At 45.9% G+C, this 17,637-nt stretch overlaps 1 protein-coding gene across 1 annotated transcript; it reads left to right on the top strand.

Moving 5' to 3' along the window:
- Window positions 1–6,860: 6,860 nt before the first annotated feature.
- TWIST1 (twist family bHLH transcription factor 1) lies at window positions 6,861–8,851 on the top strand. Its single transcript, XM_024129688.1, has 2 exons — window positions 6,861–7,652; window positions 8,184–8,851. Exon 1 carries the CDS (start codon window positions 6,996–6,998, stop codon window positions 7,608–7,610), a length of 615 nt encoding a protein of 204 aa, XP_023985456.1. The 5' UTR covers window positions 6,861–6,995; the 3' UTR covers window positions 7,611–7,652; window positions 8,184–8,851.
- Window positions 8,852–17,637: the final 8,786 nt, after the last annotated feature.

Below are 17,637 nucleotides of genomic sequence, written 5' to 3'. Positions count from 1 at the left end.
TTGCATTGTTGGTGGGAATGTAAATTGATACAGCCACTATGGAGAACAGTATGGAAGTTCCTTAAAAAACTAAAAATAGAATTACCATATGACCCAGCAATCCCACTACTGGGCATATACCCAGAGAAAACCATAATTCAAAAAGACACATGCACTCCAATGTTCATTGCAGCACTATTTACAATAGCCAGGTCATGGAAGCAACCTAAATGCCCATCGACAGACGAATGGATAAAGAAGATGTGGTATATTTATACGATGGAATATTACTCAGCCATAAAAAGGAATAAAATTGGGTCATTTGTAGAGACGTGGATGGACCTAGAGACTGTCATACAGAGTGAAGTAAGTCAGAAAGAGAAAAACAAATATTGTATATTAATACATATATGTGGAATCTGGAAAAATGGTACAGATGAACTGATTTGCAAGGCAGAAATAGAGACACAGATGTAGAGAACAAACATATGGACACCAAGTGGGGAAAGCCGGTGGTGGGGGTGGTAGTGGGATGAATTGGGAGTTTGGGATTGACATATATACACTAATATGTATAAAATAGATAACTAATAAGAACCTGCTGTATAAAGAAAAAAAAAAACTAAATGCCTATACCAAAGGACAGGCAGCGACTTGCAACGGTCTCTTTGAGCGGAAACTGAGGCCAATAATCCCACTGCTTTTCTGTTTCCCACTAAGTGCATTAATTTCTTTCTTTCTCTTGTCATTTCAGCCTTTTATTCCCCCTACCTTCTAAGCCTCATTCTCTCTTTTTCCATATCAGTCTTCCTCACTTGGTCCAGCTACCTCTTTCACCTCTCTCCACACTCTGCTCTTTCTCTTTTTTTTTTTTTTTTTTTTTTTTGTGGTATGCGGGCCTCTCACTGTTGTGGCCTCTCCCATTGTGGAGCACAGGATCCGGACGCACAGGCTCAGTGGCCATGGCTCACGGGCCCAGCTGCTCCGCGGCATGTGGGATCTTCCCGGACCGGGGCACGCACCCGTGTCCCCTGCATCGGCAGGCGGATTCTCAAGCACTGCGCCACCAGGGAAGCCCTGCTCTTTCTCTCTTAATCTCCTTATTTTTACTCTGTTCCTTCTCTCTTGTTTTTTATTCTTCTTCTTTTTCCAGGTCTTTTGGTCCATTCCTCAGTCCCTCCAGCAGGGTCTCAGAGAATGTAATTAGAAATGTACCTGCAAAGAGACACAAATGCAAAGCAAAAGCATTGAGTTCTAACTGAAGCAGGGATAGCCCAGCCTGGTTGTCATCGTACTCCACCAGAACTATAAAATTCTTCCAGATAAATATCAGAACATAATTTATTTTAATTTACCTTAATTTATAAAGTAATCAAATACTCTGAAAACTTTTTTTGAGAAAAAGTAGTAAGAAAAAGGAAGGTGATCTTAAATCAAACATTGTATATCATAATTCTGGGGACGTGTTAAGAGTCAATACGTTAAAAATATCCTATTTTGCCATATCTTGGAAAAATAATTTTAGTTCTTATATAATTGACAGACCATAAAACGATTTCCATGTAATTTTTCATGTAAAGACATCCCAAGTGCCCAGGCAGAAAACTCAAACTTTCAAAGGCATTTTGGAATAGCAGTATATTTTTTTAATTGTTTTTCATTGTCAAACATGGCTCTAAAATTTAAGAAGTAGAATTCCAGGTCACTGAGAGTTTTGTACAGAATTTGTTAATATAAAAAGAATTTTTTTTCCTTTGAACAAAATGCTGTTTTGTAAAAAAATTTGCTAATGTAAAATAAATATTTTCCGTTAAAATGTTATTTTCTTAAATGTATGCTTTTCTTGTATGCTCTACAATAAAGAAAAAAGATAAAGTCTTCCAAAAAATCTAAAGCCTGAATGTCAACTCATTTTTATGTTTTTAAAAATTAATAAAAGTAACATAAATCAAAGAGACATTCCCCAAATGACATTCATTGATTGTGTAGTATTGTTGCTATTTTGTTAGCTTTCCTCTTCTGTGTCCTTTTTCAACAAAGTTATCTGGGAAATTGTGTCCTCTTGTGGTCACTGGCAAAAACAACATGTTTTTGCAGGAAGAATCAATCCAAACAATGGAAATAGGATTTAAGGCTTCAGGAAAAGCCACTTGTGAAAAAAGGAAATCCCTTGAAGTGAAGAGAGATGAAAGCTGTGAGTAATCAGAAAGGGAACTTTAGCTGGAAAAACACAGAATGTAAATCATTCAACTTATATTTAAATTGCTTGATCATCAGATGATTAAAAAGAAGAGAAAAAATGATTACTATGTAGTAAAATTGTGGCCATGATAAAAAGCCTCTATGAATAACTGTATTTCTTACATTATTTCTTCAGTCATTCCGGTAACTCTGAAATAAGTGAGAGCATATTTCAACAAGGTTAAGTGGCAGCAAAGCTGGGACACAAACTTTCTAGCATGCATACCCAATAAGGTAATAAAGGGGGTGGGGGGGGAGACTCTTGAAGACTCTATACTTTTCCACACTCTGATTCTTCTCTCCCTACAAGTTTGGCATATTATGTCTCCTACTCCCATCCTAATTTTTACTGCAGAATGCCAGATACTTTAAAGATTAATATTTATTTGCAAATTCGATTTGCTCATTTGAGGTGCTCTTGGCAACTCAATTTCTTGTGCTTTATACTTTTCATTTTATTTCTGGATTGAAAGCTTCAAATTTCATAATTTTAGATCCCCATTCTTAAAGAAATTCAAAAAGAGAAAGGTAGACTCAGTTAAATTCATGAATTAAACTGTCTTTAAAAGAGAAAGAGAATGACCTCTTCAGGGCAAGGTGTACAAACATCCTTAAAGCTATCTGTGTCACTGAAAAAGAATCTGCTTTCACATAGAGTTATCCAAGTCACTCCTGCTGACAAAAATTGTATATTCCACTTCGATAAAATTCTCTCATTTAAATATCAAATTAAGCAATCCCTGTGAAGTGTTCAAAACAAGATGAAATCTAACATGTACAATCTCAACTGAGATGCACTCAAATGCAGCCTTTTCCAATCTGCGCCCCCTTCTGTGTGAATGTTCCTGTGCTTCATTCATGCAATCCAGAGAAATTATTTCACAGAACTCTAAGCCAGCAAACAGGTGGTAAGTCATCCAAAAACTGAGGAGAAACAGTAGGAACAAATTCAAGTGCTCGCCTTTTGTGCAAATCCCAACTCCAAAATGTACCAGCTTGCTAACATTCTATAGTGTATGTATTTCTTTTCCTTTTCTAAAAGTATTTATAAACGTTGCTAGGAGAATGCCAGTGCCTATTCACACTGTAGGAATACAGATATGTACATACTTTTTGCACATGCTGAGTATGAGATTCCTAACTCTGTTATTTCTAACAGTATTCTTTTTTTCATATTTTAACACAACACACATTCCTCAGGAAGGACTGTGAACATGCCAAGTTTGCAGTTTGAAAACAAAGCTCGTTTTGAATTATCCAAGTGCAAAAGAAAGCTGTTTTGTTTTCAGTTAATTTTTTAGGGCATTTATTTTAGAAGTAGATGAAATGATTTAATTCCAGTGAATCCAGTATTCCCAAAGAAGGTAGTCTTCCACTAACGTCCTTTAAGTCAGGCTGAGTTCAGCTCCAAAGGAAAATTCCTAAGACCCCTTTTAAAGAGCCTGAAATTAGGATTTTAGAACTAAGTAAGCTTTCATATGTTAAACCAAATATTGTGGAAGGTGCCATTATCATTGCATGTACAAAATATCAAGAATTATACTTGGCTCTTCAGCACATTAAAAAGAGAGTTTGCCTTTATTCTTGCCCCAGCAAGTGTGGATAAGAAATTTGTTACATAAAATGTTAGGTAGAATACAGATAAGACAATCAGGCCAGGAAATGTTGAAGTTTGCAAAGTAGGGAGCATCAAGCCTCAGATGTTTTGAGAGGTAATTTATTTGGCAAGCTACAACCTTCTGCTTCAATACTAACTTTTAAATACTCAAAACCCCTCATCCTCATTTTCCACTCCTTCGAAGAGTACAAGAGAAATTTTTTTTCCTCATAACTAAAGTCATTCATTGTGACTCCATCAAGAAGATTCCGTGCCGGGGTGGTTCTGCTTAGTTCATTCATTTTAAACCCTGTTTTAAGCATTCTTGCATCCATAGCATCGCCTCACTCCCGGGGATCCCTGTATTCAGTGGCCGGGAGCTCTTTATCCCCTAGAAGTTGAGTGCCCAGAGAAGGGCTGGGCTCACTTTAAACAGAGCTAGTCTTAGAGATTGATGACTTTGGAAATCGGTCTAACTAATGGCTGCTGCGCTGTTGTGGACTCGGTTTCTCCTCCAGCGTCTCCGTCCCGATTTCCATCCTCGTACCCCCACCCCCAACTCCAATTCCCCTTGGGCAGGTAAGGTTTCCTTTACACTTTGCCCACACTTTCCTGTCTTGCTTACCCATAGCCACAAAGGAAAGAGTCCAATTATTTGATCTCTTTATTTTTGAGTATTCAGCTGAAGGGGAAAAAAAAACAACAAAATTAAGATTTGAGATTGATCTTTAAAAAAAAACTCACAGACATAGGTAAAGGTTGAAATTTTTCAAGAATCCTGCAGCGACGTTCAAATAAGAATTGTGGAATACTCTGCGATTCAGATTTACAAAAGATAAAAAGATTATTTCTGCCTATTCTCTAACTGCTTCCAAGAGATCAAATCCTATAGGCAGAAGATGCAATCACAGGAGTGAATTATCAGAGGGCGCTTTAAGAAGACCTGACTGTAAACGATTAAGTGGAGGTCAAGTAGAATCTCATTTTCAGAAGGCATTCATTTTAAAATATGGCAGCGACTCAAAAAGCAGGCAAATTGGCACGCTGTGGTCATTGTCTATGAATATTTGTAAGAATAGTGATAGACAAACCCTGCAGGTCGCCCCTTCCATGAAAGCTCAGCCTTGTTCGCCCCCCGCGGAAGGGATTCTGCTTGCTCTCACTTCCCCTGGGAGGCTGAGCCCTTGAACCGGCCCCAGGCGCTCCAGACCCCTGGGTTTCCGGGCCCGGGACCGAAGCTGCGAGCCTCAGTGGGGCACAGCCACGTGGCCTGCCCGCGCGTCGCCTGAGCTCCCGCCTCCTCCTCCGGACACCGTGGGCCTCGACCCTCGGTCGGGCCCAGAAAGGGAAGTTTAGGTGAGTTAATTCCCGGCTTAGAGTCCAAACCGTGGAGAGCGTGAGCGGACCTCGGCCTGAGCAGGGTACCCGAGCACAGGGCACGCAACTTCCGCACCCCCAAATCTGCCCCGAAAACTAACTACTGCGTTTGACCTCTGGTTTGCTTTGCAACTTAAAGAATGAACATGAAACGGTTATTCTCTGCCAACTCGTTCCAAAAAGGAAAAAAAAGAAAAAGTCTAACATTGCAAAGATGGGGTTCTCGTCCACGGCAGCGTCCCTTCCTTTCAAGCTCGCCAACTTTTCTTGCTTCCGACTTGACAGAATCTGCATTAATACCCTCTTCGGGGCTCTTCATTGTGACTTATTAGATAGAAACGCTTAAAGTGTCAGTGTCCAAACGACTGGAATGCGTTTGGGGCGCGCGGAACAGGCTCACTGGACCTCCTAGGAGTGGGGAGTGGCGTGGGGAAGGGGTCTCTCGCAACCATCAGCCCCGCGTGTCCAGGCAATGTTGAGCCCCCGTCTCACTCTCTCAGAGCCGACCTTTAGAGGTCACAATGCAGGGCCTTATCTGGGAGTGGGGTGGGGCTGAAACGGCCACAGGGACTCCACCTTGGGCTAGCAGCACAGGCAATCAGGGCCGCGGCGAAGACCCCGCGTTGCCCCACTCCGGCCCTGCTGCCTTCTCCAAGGACACGACTGCCTTCCGCGGGAGAATGAACGTCTGCCTCTTTCTAGCATCTTCGGAGGTGTAGTCCTTTGGGTGTTGGGAAACGTCAGATCGAGACACTGTGGCGGGCACAGGAAGGCCCAGATGCTTCTCGAGGAAGGGTGAGAGAATAGGCCGGGGCGCAGTTCTGCAGTCCCCTGCGCGGCCACATCTTCAGAAACGCCCACGACCTCAGGACCATCCACGGTGGTTTGGCCCTTGGGACTCGAGGGGACCGTCTACCTGACCATTGGGTGGGCTCCGCCGTTGCCGGTATTCCTGCCAGTCCCCCCCGCCCCAGCAGTCCCAAATCGCGCCACGGACCTAGAGGGTACTGAGGCGAGATGAGATTTCACCCACTGCGTAGAAGCTGTTGCCGCCGCTGCTGTCACAGCCACTTCGGGAGGGGCCGGCAAGGCGGCGGGAATGGTACCCTCCGGCCGCTTCCCCGGGCTTCGCTCGGGTGCGGGGGCGCGGCCCGCTTGCTCCAGCGCGGAAGGAAATCGCCCCGCGCCCGCGGGAAGAGGGTGGCGGGGAGGGAAGGGGGAGGGCAGCAAGGAGGCGGGCAGAGGGGCCGGCCGCCCGGGCCAGGTCGTTTTTGAATGGTTTGGGAGGACGAATTGTTAGACCCCGAGGAACGGGGGTGGGGACGGAGAAGGGGGGCTGGAAAGCGGAAACTTTCCTATAAAACTTCGAAAAGTCCCTCCTCCCCACGTCAGGCCAATGACACTGCTGCCCCCAAACTTTCCGCCTGCACGGAGGTATAAGAGCCTCCAAGTCTGCAGCTTTCGCCCAACTCCCAGACACCTCGCGGGCTCGCCGGCACCGGCAGCGTTTCCAGGAGGCTGAGCCGGGTGTGCGTGCGGCCGTTGGGCGCCTTCTTTTTGGACCTCGGGGCCATCCACACCGTCCCCTCCCCCTCCCGCCTCCCTCCCCGCCTCCCCCGCGCGCCCTCCCCGCGGAGATCCTCCCTGTCCCTCCTCCCCGCTCCCTCCTCCGCGGTCCACACCGCCCGGGCCGGCGCCGCGCGCGAGGGAAGCTGGCGGGCTGAGGCGCCAGGCTCTCCTCCTCTTCCCCGGGCCGTCCTTCTGCCCCGGGCCTGCGAGGCCGAGCGTTGCCGCCCGAGAGATGATGCAGGACGTGTCCAGCTCGCCAGTCTCGCCGGCCGAAGACAGCCTGAGCAACAGCGAGGAGGAGCCGGACCGGCAGCAGCCGCCGAGCGGCAAGCGCGGGGGGCGCAAGCGGCGCAGCAGCCGGCGCAGCGCTGGGGGCGGCGCGGGGCCCGGTGGGGCCGCGGGCGGGGGCGTCGGAGGCGGCGAGGAGCCTGGCAGCCCAGCCCAAGGCAAGCGCGGCAAGAAGTCTGCGGGCTGCGGCGGCGGCGGCGGCGGCGGCGCCGGCGGCGGCGGCGGCAGCAGCAGCGGCGGCGGGAGTCCGCAATCCTACGAGGAGCTGCAGACGCAGCGGGTCATGGCTAACGTGCGGGAGCGCCAGCGCACGCAGTCGCTGAACGAGGCGTTCGCCGCGCTGCGGAAGATCATCCCCACGCTGCCTTCGGACAAGCTGAGCAAGATCCAGACCCTCAAGTTGGCGGCCAGGTATATCGACTTCCTCTACCAGGTCCTACAGAGCGACGAGCTGGACTCCAAGATGGCAAGCTGCAGCTATGTGGCCCACGAGCGGCTCAGTTACGCCTTCTCGGTCTGGAGGATGGAGGGGGCCTGGTCCATGTCCGCGTCCCACTAGCAGGCGGAGCTCCCCACCCCCTCGGCAGGGCCGGAGACCTAGGTAAGGACCCGGCGCCTCTGCGCCCCTTCGCCGCTCAGGTGGCAGACCGACTGACGGCCGGGCCGCGGCTCCCTGTCCGCCTCGCCTTCCTCCCCGTCTCCTACTCCCCTCTCAGCCTTCCCACCCCACCTGGCACCGCCACCTCATCTCCCGAGCGTCCCTGGAAGGCAGCTTAGTCCCCGCTAAGGAGAGAGGGATGCGCCCTTGTGAGGGGTGTGCGTGTGCGTGAGTGCGCGTGACAGACAGGAGGGAAGACTGAGAAAGAGTCGAGGGTCATGGATACGGACAGTCTTGCCAACGCCTCCCTTTCTTTTGGCTTCAAGTTTTCGTTCTCCTTAAAACAAATGTTTCCAAATTCCACCTCCTCCTCCATTCCGCCCACCCACTTCCTCTTGCCCTTGGGCTGAAATCCTTCCAGGTTGTTCAGCGTAATTTCTCCGTGGTGGTGATAAGAACAGTGCTCACTAGTCTTAGAAAACAGCCACAGAGACCTAAACAATAACCAACTTTCCCCCCTCTGGGTTTTTGCAGATGTCATTGCTTCCAGAGAAGGAGAAAATGGACAGTCTAGAGACTCTGGAGCTGGATAATTAAAATTAAATATATATGCCAAAGGTTTTCTTGGAAATTAGAAGAGCAGAATCCAAATTCAAAGAAACAGGGCGTGGGGCGCACTTTTAAAAGAGAAAGCGAGACAGGCCCGTGGACAGTGATTCCCGGACGGGAAGCGGCACCATCCTCACACCTCTACATTCTGATAGAAGTCTGAACAGTTTGTTTGTGTTCCTTTTTTTTTTTTTGACGAAGAATGTTTTTATTTTTATTTTTTCATGCATGCATTCTCAAGAGGTCGTGCCAATCAGCCACTGAAAGGAAAGGCATCATTATGGACTTTCTCCATTTTAAAATGGTAACAATCAGAGGAATTTTAAGAACACCTTTAGAAATAAAAATACTGGGATCAAACTGACTTGCAAAATCACAGTCAGTGCATTCCTTTTTTCATTCTTCCTCTGAGGGAAAAAAAAAAACTTAAAATACAAAAACAACATTCTATTTATTTATTGATGACCCATGGTAAAATGCAAATAGATCCGGTGTCTAAATGCATTCATATTTTTATGATTGTTTTGTAAATATCTTTGTATATTATTTTTCTGCAATAAATAAATATGGTTGAAAATTGTCAGAACCTTAAAGTTTGGTCTATATTTTTAAAGGATTAAGTTGGAGGTAAAAACCTGCTTGTTTAACTCTGGAGACACCCAGGAGGGTGAGGGAGCACTAATATAAACAAAGCAGTGAAAAACTCAAAACTAGTTACTGACAGGTACAGGCATGTTATTTAGAAAGACAGCTTTATCATTATTCCTGTTGGGTGTTCAGTGGACTTAGCATCTCCCCTTCATCTCTTATCAGGTCCCCAGACAGCAAAAACTTAAGTTATTCACTTCTCTTGCTTATATTTTGAGAAGGCAGCTGTAAAACAGTTAAATGCAAATAAGCACTACGAACTCAGCACTATTTTCTCTTTTGTTTTTGTCATGATTTCTATTCTTTATGAGGATTTTTAAATAATAGGTTTATTTCAGTGAAGGGATGCATAAAGTGTTATCAAAATTACCTATCTATACACACATATAAATGAATACAAATGTATAGAAAATAAAGTTTAATTTGGCATGACAGAGAATTCCATTTATATAGTAATTTCGCTTAACTCTTCTTTCATGAATGAGAATGACATTTAATGTCAAGTTTGCTAAGAAGACAAGCCAAAGTTAAGAATATTTTCCCATGTTGATGTTGTCCATTTGGGAAGCATGCTCCTTTATATTTAAAGTACATACAGCTATGGAGTAGAACACAATAAAGAACCTGAACTTTCAGTATCTTCGGTAACTATTGAAACAGTTACAATTTTAAATGCTATAGCTATTCATTTTCTAGTCAGTTCATTAGCAAATATATTTTATCCAAAATTACACAGAATTTTTCCCTGGTTACTTACATGTATACAAAATCTGATTTAGTTAAGTAAAGGAATAACAGGGACAAATGTTGCTTGATTTTTAATTTCATTCTGGTCATTTCTGGGCCAAAAAAATACTGGCTTTTATAATGAATAACATTAGAAATAGTGACTTTGTATCCCTAAGTTCTTAGCTTTTGAATCCAGTTTATTGCCTTCAAGAATAATTAGGGATGCTTTCAAACTGGCAAATAATTTTGCTGCCTAATTCAAATAATGACTGTGGCACATTAAGTGTATGAATCCAAACAGATAGTGTTTGCTCAGCTCAGGTTGAGGTTATTATATTGCCTGAAGGTTTTTTTCTCCCTCTCCACACATCATAGAATGCTGACATAACAATATTGTAAATTTATTATTGTATTTTAGACCATGTTTTACAGTAAGGAGCCTGTAGAATTTACTTACATTAAAAGATTAGTGAAAGCTTAGGGAAATAATTTTTTAGATTTTGATTGTCCTTTACAAAATAGCAAGATGGAAACTGATTATTTGTGGAGTGTGTGTGTGTGTGTGTGTGTGTGTGTGTGTGTGTGTGTGTGTGTGTGTGTGTAGAGCAGAAATGTAAAGAGGGTGCCCTAGAAGGATGAGGGAGATCATCAAGATGGTAATTCTCTCTTTTGTGTGTGTCATTGAACCACCTCCATTTTCTAAATTGTTCATGGAGGAATCTTGTTACTAGCTTGGCCTGATTATTTGATATTTCAGATTTCTTGGTGTACATCAGAATGGAGCTGACCATCCTTGCTGAGAAGGTAATTTCTATCTTAACCTCTGATGATGCAGACAGTAGAAATTTCAAAAAAAGTAGTCTTCCATTTGCCTTTTTTTTTCTTTGTGTGTGTGTGTATGCGTGTGTGTGTGTGTGTGTGTGTGTTGTTCTCTCCACTTTTCACATAAGAGAAAAGACTTGGAAGAAAATCAAATGCCATATTTATGTTGAGTAATACTAAATACTAAACTGAAGGTAATATTTTCCCCGAGATTTTCAGATAAATAAATGAATGAAAGGTGGTGAATAGTTTTACTTTGAATGAGAAGGATTCATGGTGGAAAATATTAACTATTACAATACAATTTTCAGCTTGCCAGACTATATCTGTATTCCCAACCTTCCCCACCCCATACACACCACAGTGCCAATTCTTTTTTAGAATAGAAATGAAGCACCTGTGTTTCTATCAGTATTTCCTATTTTCATTTTATTTCATTTTATTTTTACTACCTATTCTTATTTAAAGGACATTTAGGATGAATTACCTCGGTTTCAGAAGTGAGAATTTAATACGATTTCTGGACCTGGGAGTCTTTACCCTTTAGCCAGAATGTACTCACTGAAGGGAAAGTATTGTATTAAATTGTCTTGGGTGAATTCTGAACAACTGAATGTTTCCTTTACTGTGCACATAATTTTTAAATCTTGCTTTTAATTTCGTTGGATTGACAGCCTTCCGTCATAAGAAAGCAGTAAATTTTTGTTCCCATTACACACATTTCCCCTCTTTGTGCACACACTTGCTAACAAGCACATGCACAGATGATAATTCATGCACAGTTGCAGGTACCCTCCCCAAAGTGGAACATATTAATAAAATAACGTCAAAGAGCAGAAACTCACACAACGTGTATACTTTTCCCCCACGCTCAGCAACCGACACAAGCTTCTTGCTCCTTCGGTCCTCAGGCTCATATTCATAATGGAGCTTTTTAAGGGACATTTGGCCTCTTGCAAAAAAGTAGAGCATTTTGCACATTCCACGGTTTGGCAGACTCAGAGCTGGTTATTTTCTCTAGACCGGTATCAAGTTCTTCTCAGGCATATGATTTCACTTGAAGTCCTGCCCAGGAATCCTTCAAAGTGAGCGTTTGTCCCGCTCTCATGATGTCAGGCGGTTTTCCCTGCATCTGTAATTTGAAGAAAAACAAACCAACCTGCGGGGAACAAACGCCACGGAAACCCAAACAGAACTCCGTGGGGAGCGGGAGTCTCACCTGCGGCGAGAGCGGGAGGAGGCGCGGGCCCGGACTCCCCTGCGTGGGTGGCGGGCGGCTGCACGGTGGGGAGAGTGACCGTGTCCGTGGCCTCCTGGGACAGCGCGGACGGCCCCAGCCCCGGGCCCAGTGTCAGGCCGCTGCGCGGAGGAGGCAGCTCCAACTGTCAGCGGTAGCAAGGGCAGCAGCAGCAAGAGAGTCAGGCAAAGGCCCAACCTCATATTTCCAGAGACAGGACCGCATTAGCGACAAACAGGGGTCAGGAGAGGGATCCACGCGGGCCACTTTTCCAGAATTTTCTACCGGTGTGTCGTAAAGCGTGTCCCACCCGCAGCACCGGCGACTGTGGAAGGAAAGTGTACCGGCAAAGTGGAAGGAGAAGTAGGTTTCCTCATAATTTCTGAAAGCGGATCACCCCACACTATTTGCCAGGCACCTCGAAAATGCAAACAGGATTATGAATGATCCTTACTTACTGAACAGCAAAAGATAGACCTAGTAAACAGGGCATGGGATACATTTTTCCATTCGCTTTTGTCCCAAGGCCCCAGGATGTGAGCCCACTTAATATTCTTAGCAAATCAAAGCACGTGTCCTTTGAAGAAGGTGTGTAATTGGAGTTTAAGGCATGTATGGAATTCCCAGATGTCCATAAAGTAAGAAGGAGCATGTGGCAGGTCACTGGAAGCCGGGGCAGGTTAAAATCACTGGCACAAAATTCCGCCTTTTATATTCTCTTTTATAAGGGCCACGGAGATAAGCCTTGGGGAAGGGATGGGACGGGATCATAATGAATATCCAGCTTCTCGTATCAGAGTCACAGTAACCATGGTAAAAAGCACATGGTCAGAAAACCTCAAAGAAAACACTCAATTATAGCCGGGATTTCGTGGGCGCCCTGCAATGAGATCGTTTGGGGTTTGCTGCAGCGAGGGCCTCCAACTGCCTGCCGTCTTTCTTGTTTACGTGGACTATTTTCTTTTCCTTTTTTTTTTTTTCCCCCTCTCAAGTTTGTGGATGTGTCTTCGTACTTATGCGTGCGATTTAGGCTGAAGCCAGAGGAACAAAATTCCAGATTAGGAAAAGAAAAAGCAATTCTAAAAACATTCATCCTAGAAGGCAGCCTTCTTGGGGGAGGGGAGATTGCAAGTGAAATTAAGTTTCTGTAAAACATGCAGTTTAAACATCTACCAGAGAGAGCGAAAAGACAATCATCAAAATCAGCTGCTCCCTATTACTCATTCCACTGAGGTATATATGGATGTGTATGAGACGGTCGAATCTAAGCGCGAGTTTGCCTGCTGCCTATTAGGCAGGTTTCTTTGTTTGTTTTGTTTTGTTTGTTTTTGGTCTAAAGCCAGAATCGAAGGAAATAGGAGTTTTCTCCTTGGGTTCAAGATGGTGCCCTCTCTCACCTGCACAGTGGAACCAGAGGCGGGAGACACAGGGATCGGGGGTCTGCGGAAGAGACTGGCCCTGGCAAAGGTTGGCGCTGGGAAGCGGGCGATGTGGGACCATCTGGGTATGGGGGTCCCAGCGAAAGGGGCTGGAACAAAGCGTGCCACAGACCCCACCAGTGAGGCGGGCGGGGAGGGGGGAAAGGGACGCGCCTGGGGTGACGTGAGTGCGACAAGTGAAAAGTTAAGCAGGTACCTGAAGGAAGTTTATCTTGCCCAGATGTTAGGGCTTTTATGAAATGTCACGTGAAGAGAACAGATGTACAACTTGCAGATGGGGACACGCCTGTAAATACAAGGGAGGCAAATGCTTGGAGGGAAAATCCAGGCATAAATCATCAACCTCCCTCTCTAGATATCTATTTTCTCCTTTAAATATTTGCTTCCGGAAAGGGAAGGCACATCCTAAGTTCGTCTTCCAGAAGTCACGATCCAATCTTCTGGGCAGCACTCCCCCCATCCCCCCACCAGCCCCCCATCCTCTAGGTGTCTTGGGTGTGGATGGTTTGGATGGAGGGCAAATTTCTTTCCTGCTCATGTTTTCTTTCTTCACATTCCCCATCCCCCACGTTACTCTCTTGGCTTCTCAAAGACGTTTGATCCTGAGAAACATATCGGATCTCGGTTTGGAAAAGCTGAAACTAATCAATTGCCTTTTTGAAGGGGTAGAGAGTGATAAGAAGAGCGAAGGAATGCCAGGCCTGACAGACCCTAAACTTCCAAGATGCTTGGATGGGCTGAAAGATGAGCGGGTGATCCCTCCCTCCTGGGGCGGGATCCAGAGCTCTGGGGATCCCTGCTGCCGACAGGGTAGGGATTTCACCAAGTTAAATTATTGGTTTGGTTGAAAGGATTTTTTTTTTTTTAATGACTTGTACAGATAGGGATTTTTTTTTTTTACCCTACATGCAAGAAGGAAGTTCAGTTTATAAACAAAATTAAAATGAATTAGCAGTTGCCCAGTTGTGGAACAGTCTAATTCCTTTCTCTGTATTTAAGAGAGATGTTCATAGATGTTATTGTGAATATTACCGTGTGGCACAGGCTTGGGTCTCTGCCCACGTTAAGGTTTTAAATATTTGTCGACAATAACTTTAAGGTTGTACGTTAAATGAACTGTGCTGTGGCTCTTCACTTAAATGCAACACTATTCCTAAGTCTTTGTTAAATTGACATTGCACCTGGCTTACAGTTATTATATAGCCACCCATTCAGCTTTCTTCTTTAAACAAAATTTAAAAATTGGAGTATTTTTCCACAATATTAAATCTAAATTTACTGTCAGAATTTATCTTATTCCTTTTTGCATTTCCAAAGGTGTGGTCAGAATTGAAATAGATTCAAAGTGATCACATTAGCTTTAAGGGTTGACAGTTTTTAAAACGCACAAGACCAGATAAACAGACATAGCTTTTCTCTCTATAGCATTTAATCTAAATACCCATCTAGCCATCCCTGGAGGAACTTAACCTTGACTTACCACCTCTGGGTGCATAACATATCTGGTGATAGCACCCAGAGTGCCCTGGACAAAGATCTCAGATCCTGACCCTCTGGATTTGCCCAGCCTAGATGAATGTTGGGTTGGACCCCAACTTGCTGACTCTGCTATGTAAAGCTTTCCTCTGAGGCTTCCAGAACTCCATTTCTAAACATAGTACTGGACAAAACAGTCCACATTTCTTTTCCTCTTTTGTTCCTGAAACTTTTCACCAAAGAATTGTTACTATTGTTGAAAGCCAACATGCAGCAAACACAGACCTTCTCAGTCCTGCAAGCTTAGCAATGACAATGAATCCTTCAGAGAGGTCTGCTGATGCACCCCAAAATCAGTGTTGCATTCCTGGGGCAGAACCCTACCTTCCAGAGCAGCATTCTTTACAACGTTCTTAAAGCCCTTTTTCACATCATGGAAGAAGGAAATTTCAGTTAGCCTCTTGCTAAGGTTGCCTCTCACCTCATTCCTCCCTGACTCCTCTTGCTACCCACCCCATCAACACACACCTTTTAAAACTTCTAACTTTGTAACGTATAAAAGAGACTTGGAGCAGAGAATCCTTCTTCCTCTTCCTTTTCTCCAGGCCCCGACTGAGTGAAACTTAAAACACATCTCACAGATCAGTTTTCCTTCTCTGAAGGCAAGTCCACGACCCGGATTTTCAAATGGCCCAGGCTGGAGTCTGCAATATTTAATCCAGTCAGCTATTAAATGTCCTCCGGCTAAATCAAGAGTATAAGGATCCTTACCGGGATAATGATACCAAGAGCAGTTTGGTGAAGGAAAGGGGGGCTTGGAGGGGGCAGAAGACTCCAGGGATCCTTTGATTTGGAAAATCCTGTTTTTAGAACTCCTGTCAGAGTAATAACAAAGAAACATGAAAGAACAACTCTTTGTTCCAGGATATGGTTTTAATGAAATACTACTAGCGCGCGCGCGCGCACACACACACACACACACACACACACACAAATCTACTACTAATAACCGCTTCTGAGACTCCGCTTTTCCTTTACCTATTAGGGAGCAGGAGGCTCTGTAACGTGATACCCTCCCCCCCTTCTCCCGCTGCCTCCTTTCCTCCCCAATTAAGCCAAAGTGGTTGCTCTGTTGAGTCCCGGCCCCGGCAGATAACCGTGGACTGCTGCCCTTTGCATCCCGACTCTGGTCCCTTCTCTTAGCAAAGCCAGGCCCCCGGGGACTCAACTACGAGGGCTTCGCCTTCTCCCTTCCGAAAGCGGGCCGCCGCACTTTGGAAGCAAGTTCTCCTGGTCCCTGGCTGGAAGCCTTGTTAGGACCCCAACACGTGTGGCACCAAGGGGATGGCGTGCCCCAAATCTGCCTGCCTTGGCTCCCAGCTGACCCTGCCCGGAGCTTTTTTGTTGATTTAAAACACCCGGAGGGACTGCAACTAATAGAGCAAATGGGGCTGGGGGTAGGGGAGGAGAGCGAAGAGGCAGGGGGTGAGGAATCGCCAGGGAAAAAGAAACAGCATTTGGGAAGTGCGGGGGGTGGGGGGCAAAATTTTAGGCAGCTGGGACGAGGCATTTTAGCAGCCGCGTCTGTCGTAAGTAGTGGACAGATAACACCGAGCCTGATCAAAGAGTTTCGTTCGTAAATCACGCGTAAGAAATGGATTGTGAGGAGTAAAAGACACGTGTCGAATAATCTCAACCCCGGTGTCCGCTCGCAGCCCGCGGGGTTCATGACGCCCCCTCTCGCGGAATCCGCGCGCCCAGCGCGTCTCCCACCAGGGAATGTATGTGGGGGGAGGTCTCTCCTGCCCGGTCCTCCCCACCCCCACCCCCACCCCCTAGCTTCCGCCGTAGACGCCGGGCCCGGCCATCCGTGCTCCATCCAGACTTGAGATTTCAGTACAATCGGTAGATTTCGGATTGACCAAGGAATTCGTGGGAAAAAGCTGGGGTCTTTTCATTTCCGAGGCGAGAAAATTGCTCTCTCAGAATCGAAGACATCTCCCTTCCAGGTCCCCTCTTCGTGTTCTGACGATCCCTCTGGCGAGATCTCGGAAATTTGCAAAGTGTTAGGTGCAAATGTAACGCAACCCAGGGAGTTCAGCGAGAGCAGAAATTGCCTGGGCGGGTGTTTTCTGTTCGGAGTTTCGTTACGTTTCGAACAACTAGGTTTGCAGCGCTCGAGTTGTATGTAGCGAGTGGCTGCTGTCCTCTAAACTAGCACCAAGCGGATTTTTTTTCTCCGCCTCCCACGTCCCAAACCCCGGACTCTCCCGCACCTGCTCCTGCTGGTTGAAAAAACAAGCGAAAGTGAATGTCCAGTCCCGCGTGCAGAACGCTCCCGCCAGCTGTTCGGAGTACTCCAGAAACGCGTATTGGGCGAGTTTAGAAGCGCTGTGGTTGGCTGTCTCCAAGAAAGCAGTTGACAATGTTAAGAAAAGATAGGTTTGTGAATTTCGTGCGGGGGATTTACAGCGGCAATGCCCCTTACCCCTTCTTGTTTCCTCGGTTTTAGCATCCTCCAGATAAGCAGGATTTTGCTTATAATAGGTGTTTATGGTTCCAGGAATTTCACTTTGATCTAGGATTTTGGGGGTGGAGTGTCTAAGGGGTCTCTAGACGCTTGTCTGATTTGAATGCTTTTCAGGATGATTTATGGCGAAAGGCTCCTTTCTGACACTTCCAGATGCCAAAGCTCTTACCTTCCAGGCAGGGGTGACGGAAACCTGCCTTCAAGAGCCGCGCGGACCGGGAGCCCGCGCGCCTACCGCGCCCGCCTGCCGGCCACGCTAAACTGACAGTGTGCACCAGCCTTCTTCTGGAGCAGCTGATAACCTTTCCCCGCCTTCCAACTAAGGAGGAGGGAGGGCCCTTCTTTTTATGATGACAAAGCTACGGAGGGAAACCAAGTCACCCGCCTGTAAAGTTAGTTTCTTGCAGTTAACTATTTTATGCAATTAACCACCTGCTCCCGCCCCGTTGGTGGTTTGGTGTTAATACGATTTGACCCCAAATGTGAAGCGGGGCGGGA

Source organism: Physeter macrocephalus, chromosome 5 (assembly GCF_002837175.3).
Source record: "Physeter macrocephalus isolate SW-GA chromosome 5, ASM283717v5, whole genome shotgun sequence".
Taxonomy (NCBI): domain Eukaryota; kingdom Metazoa; phylum Chordata; class Mammalia; order Artiodactyla; family Physeteridae; genus Physeter; species Physeter macrocephalus.
This window is presented reverse-complemented; position numbering and strand designations above follow the sequence as displayed.

Excerpts from the sequence above, each read along its gene's own strand:
- TWIST1 (XM_024129688.1), top strand. The coding sequence starts at position 6,996 with ATGATGCAGGACGTGTCCAGCTCGCCAGTCTCGCCGGCCGAAGACAGC.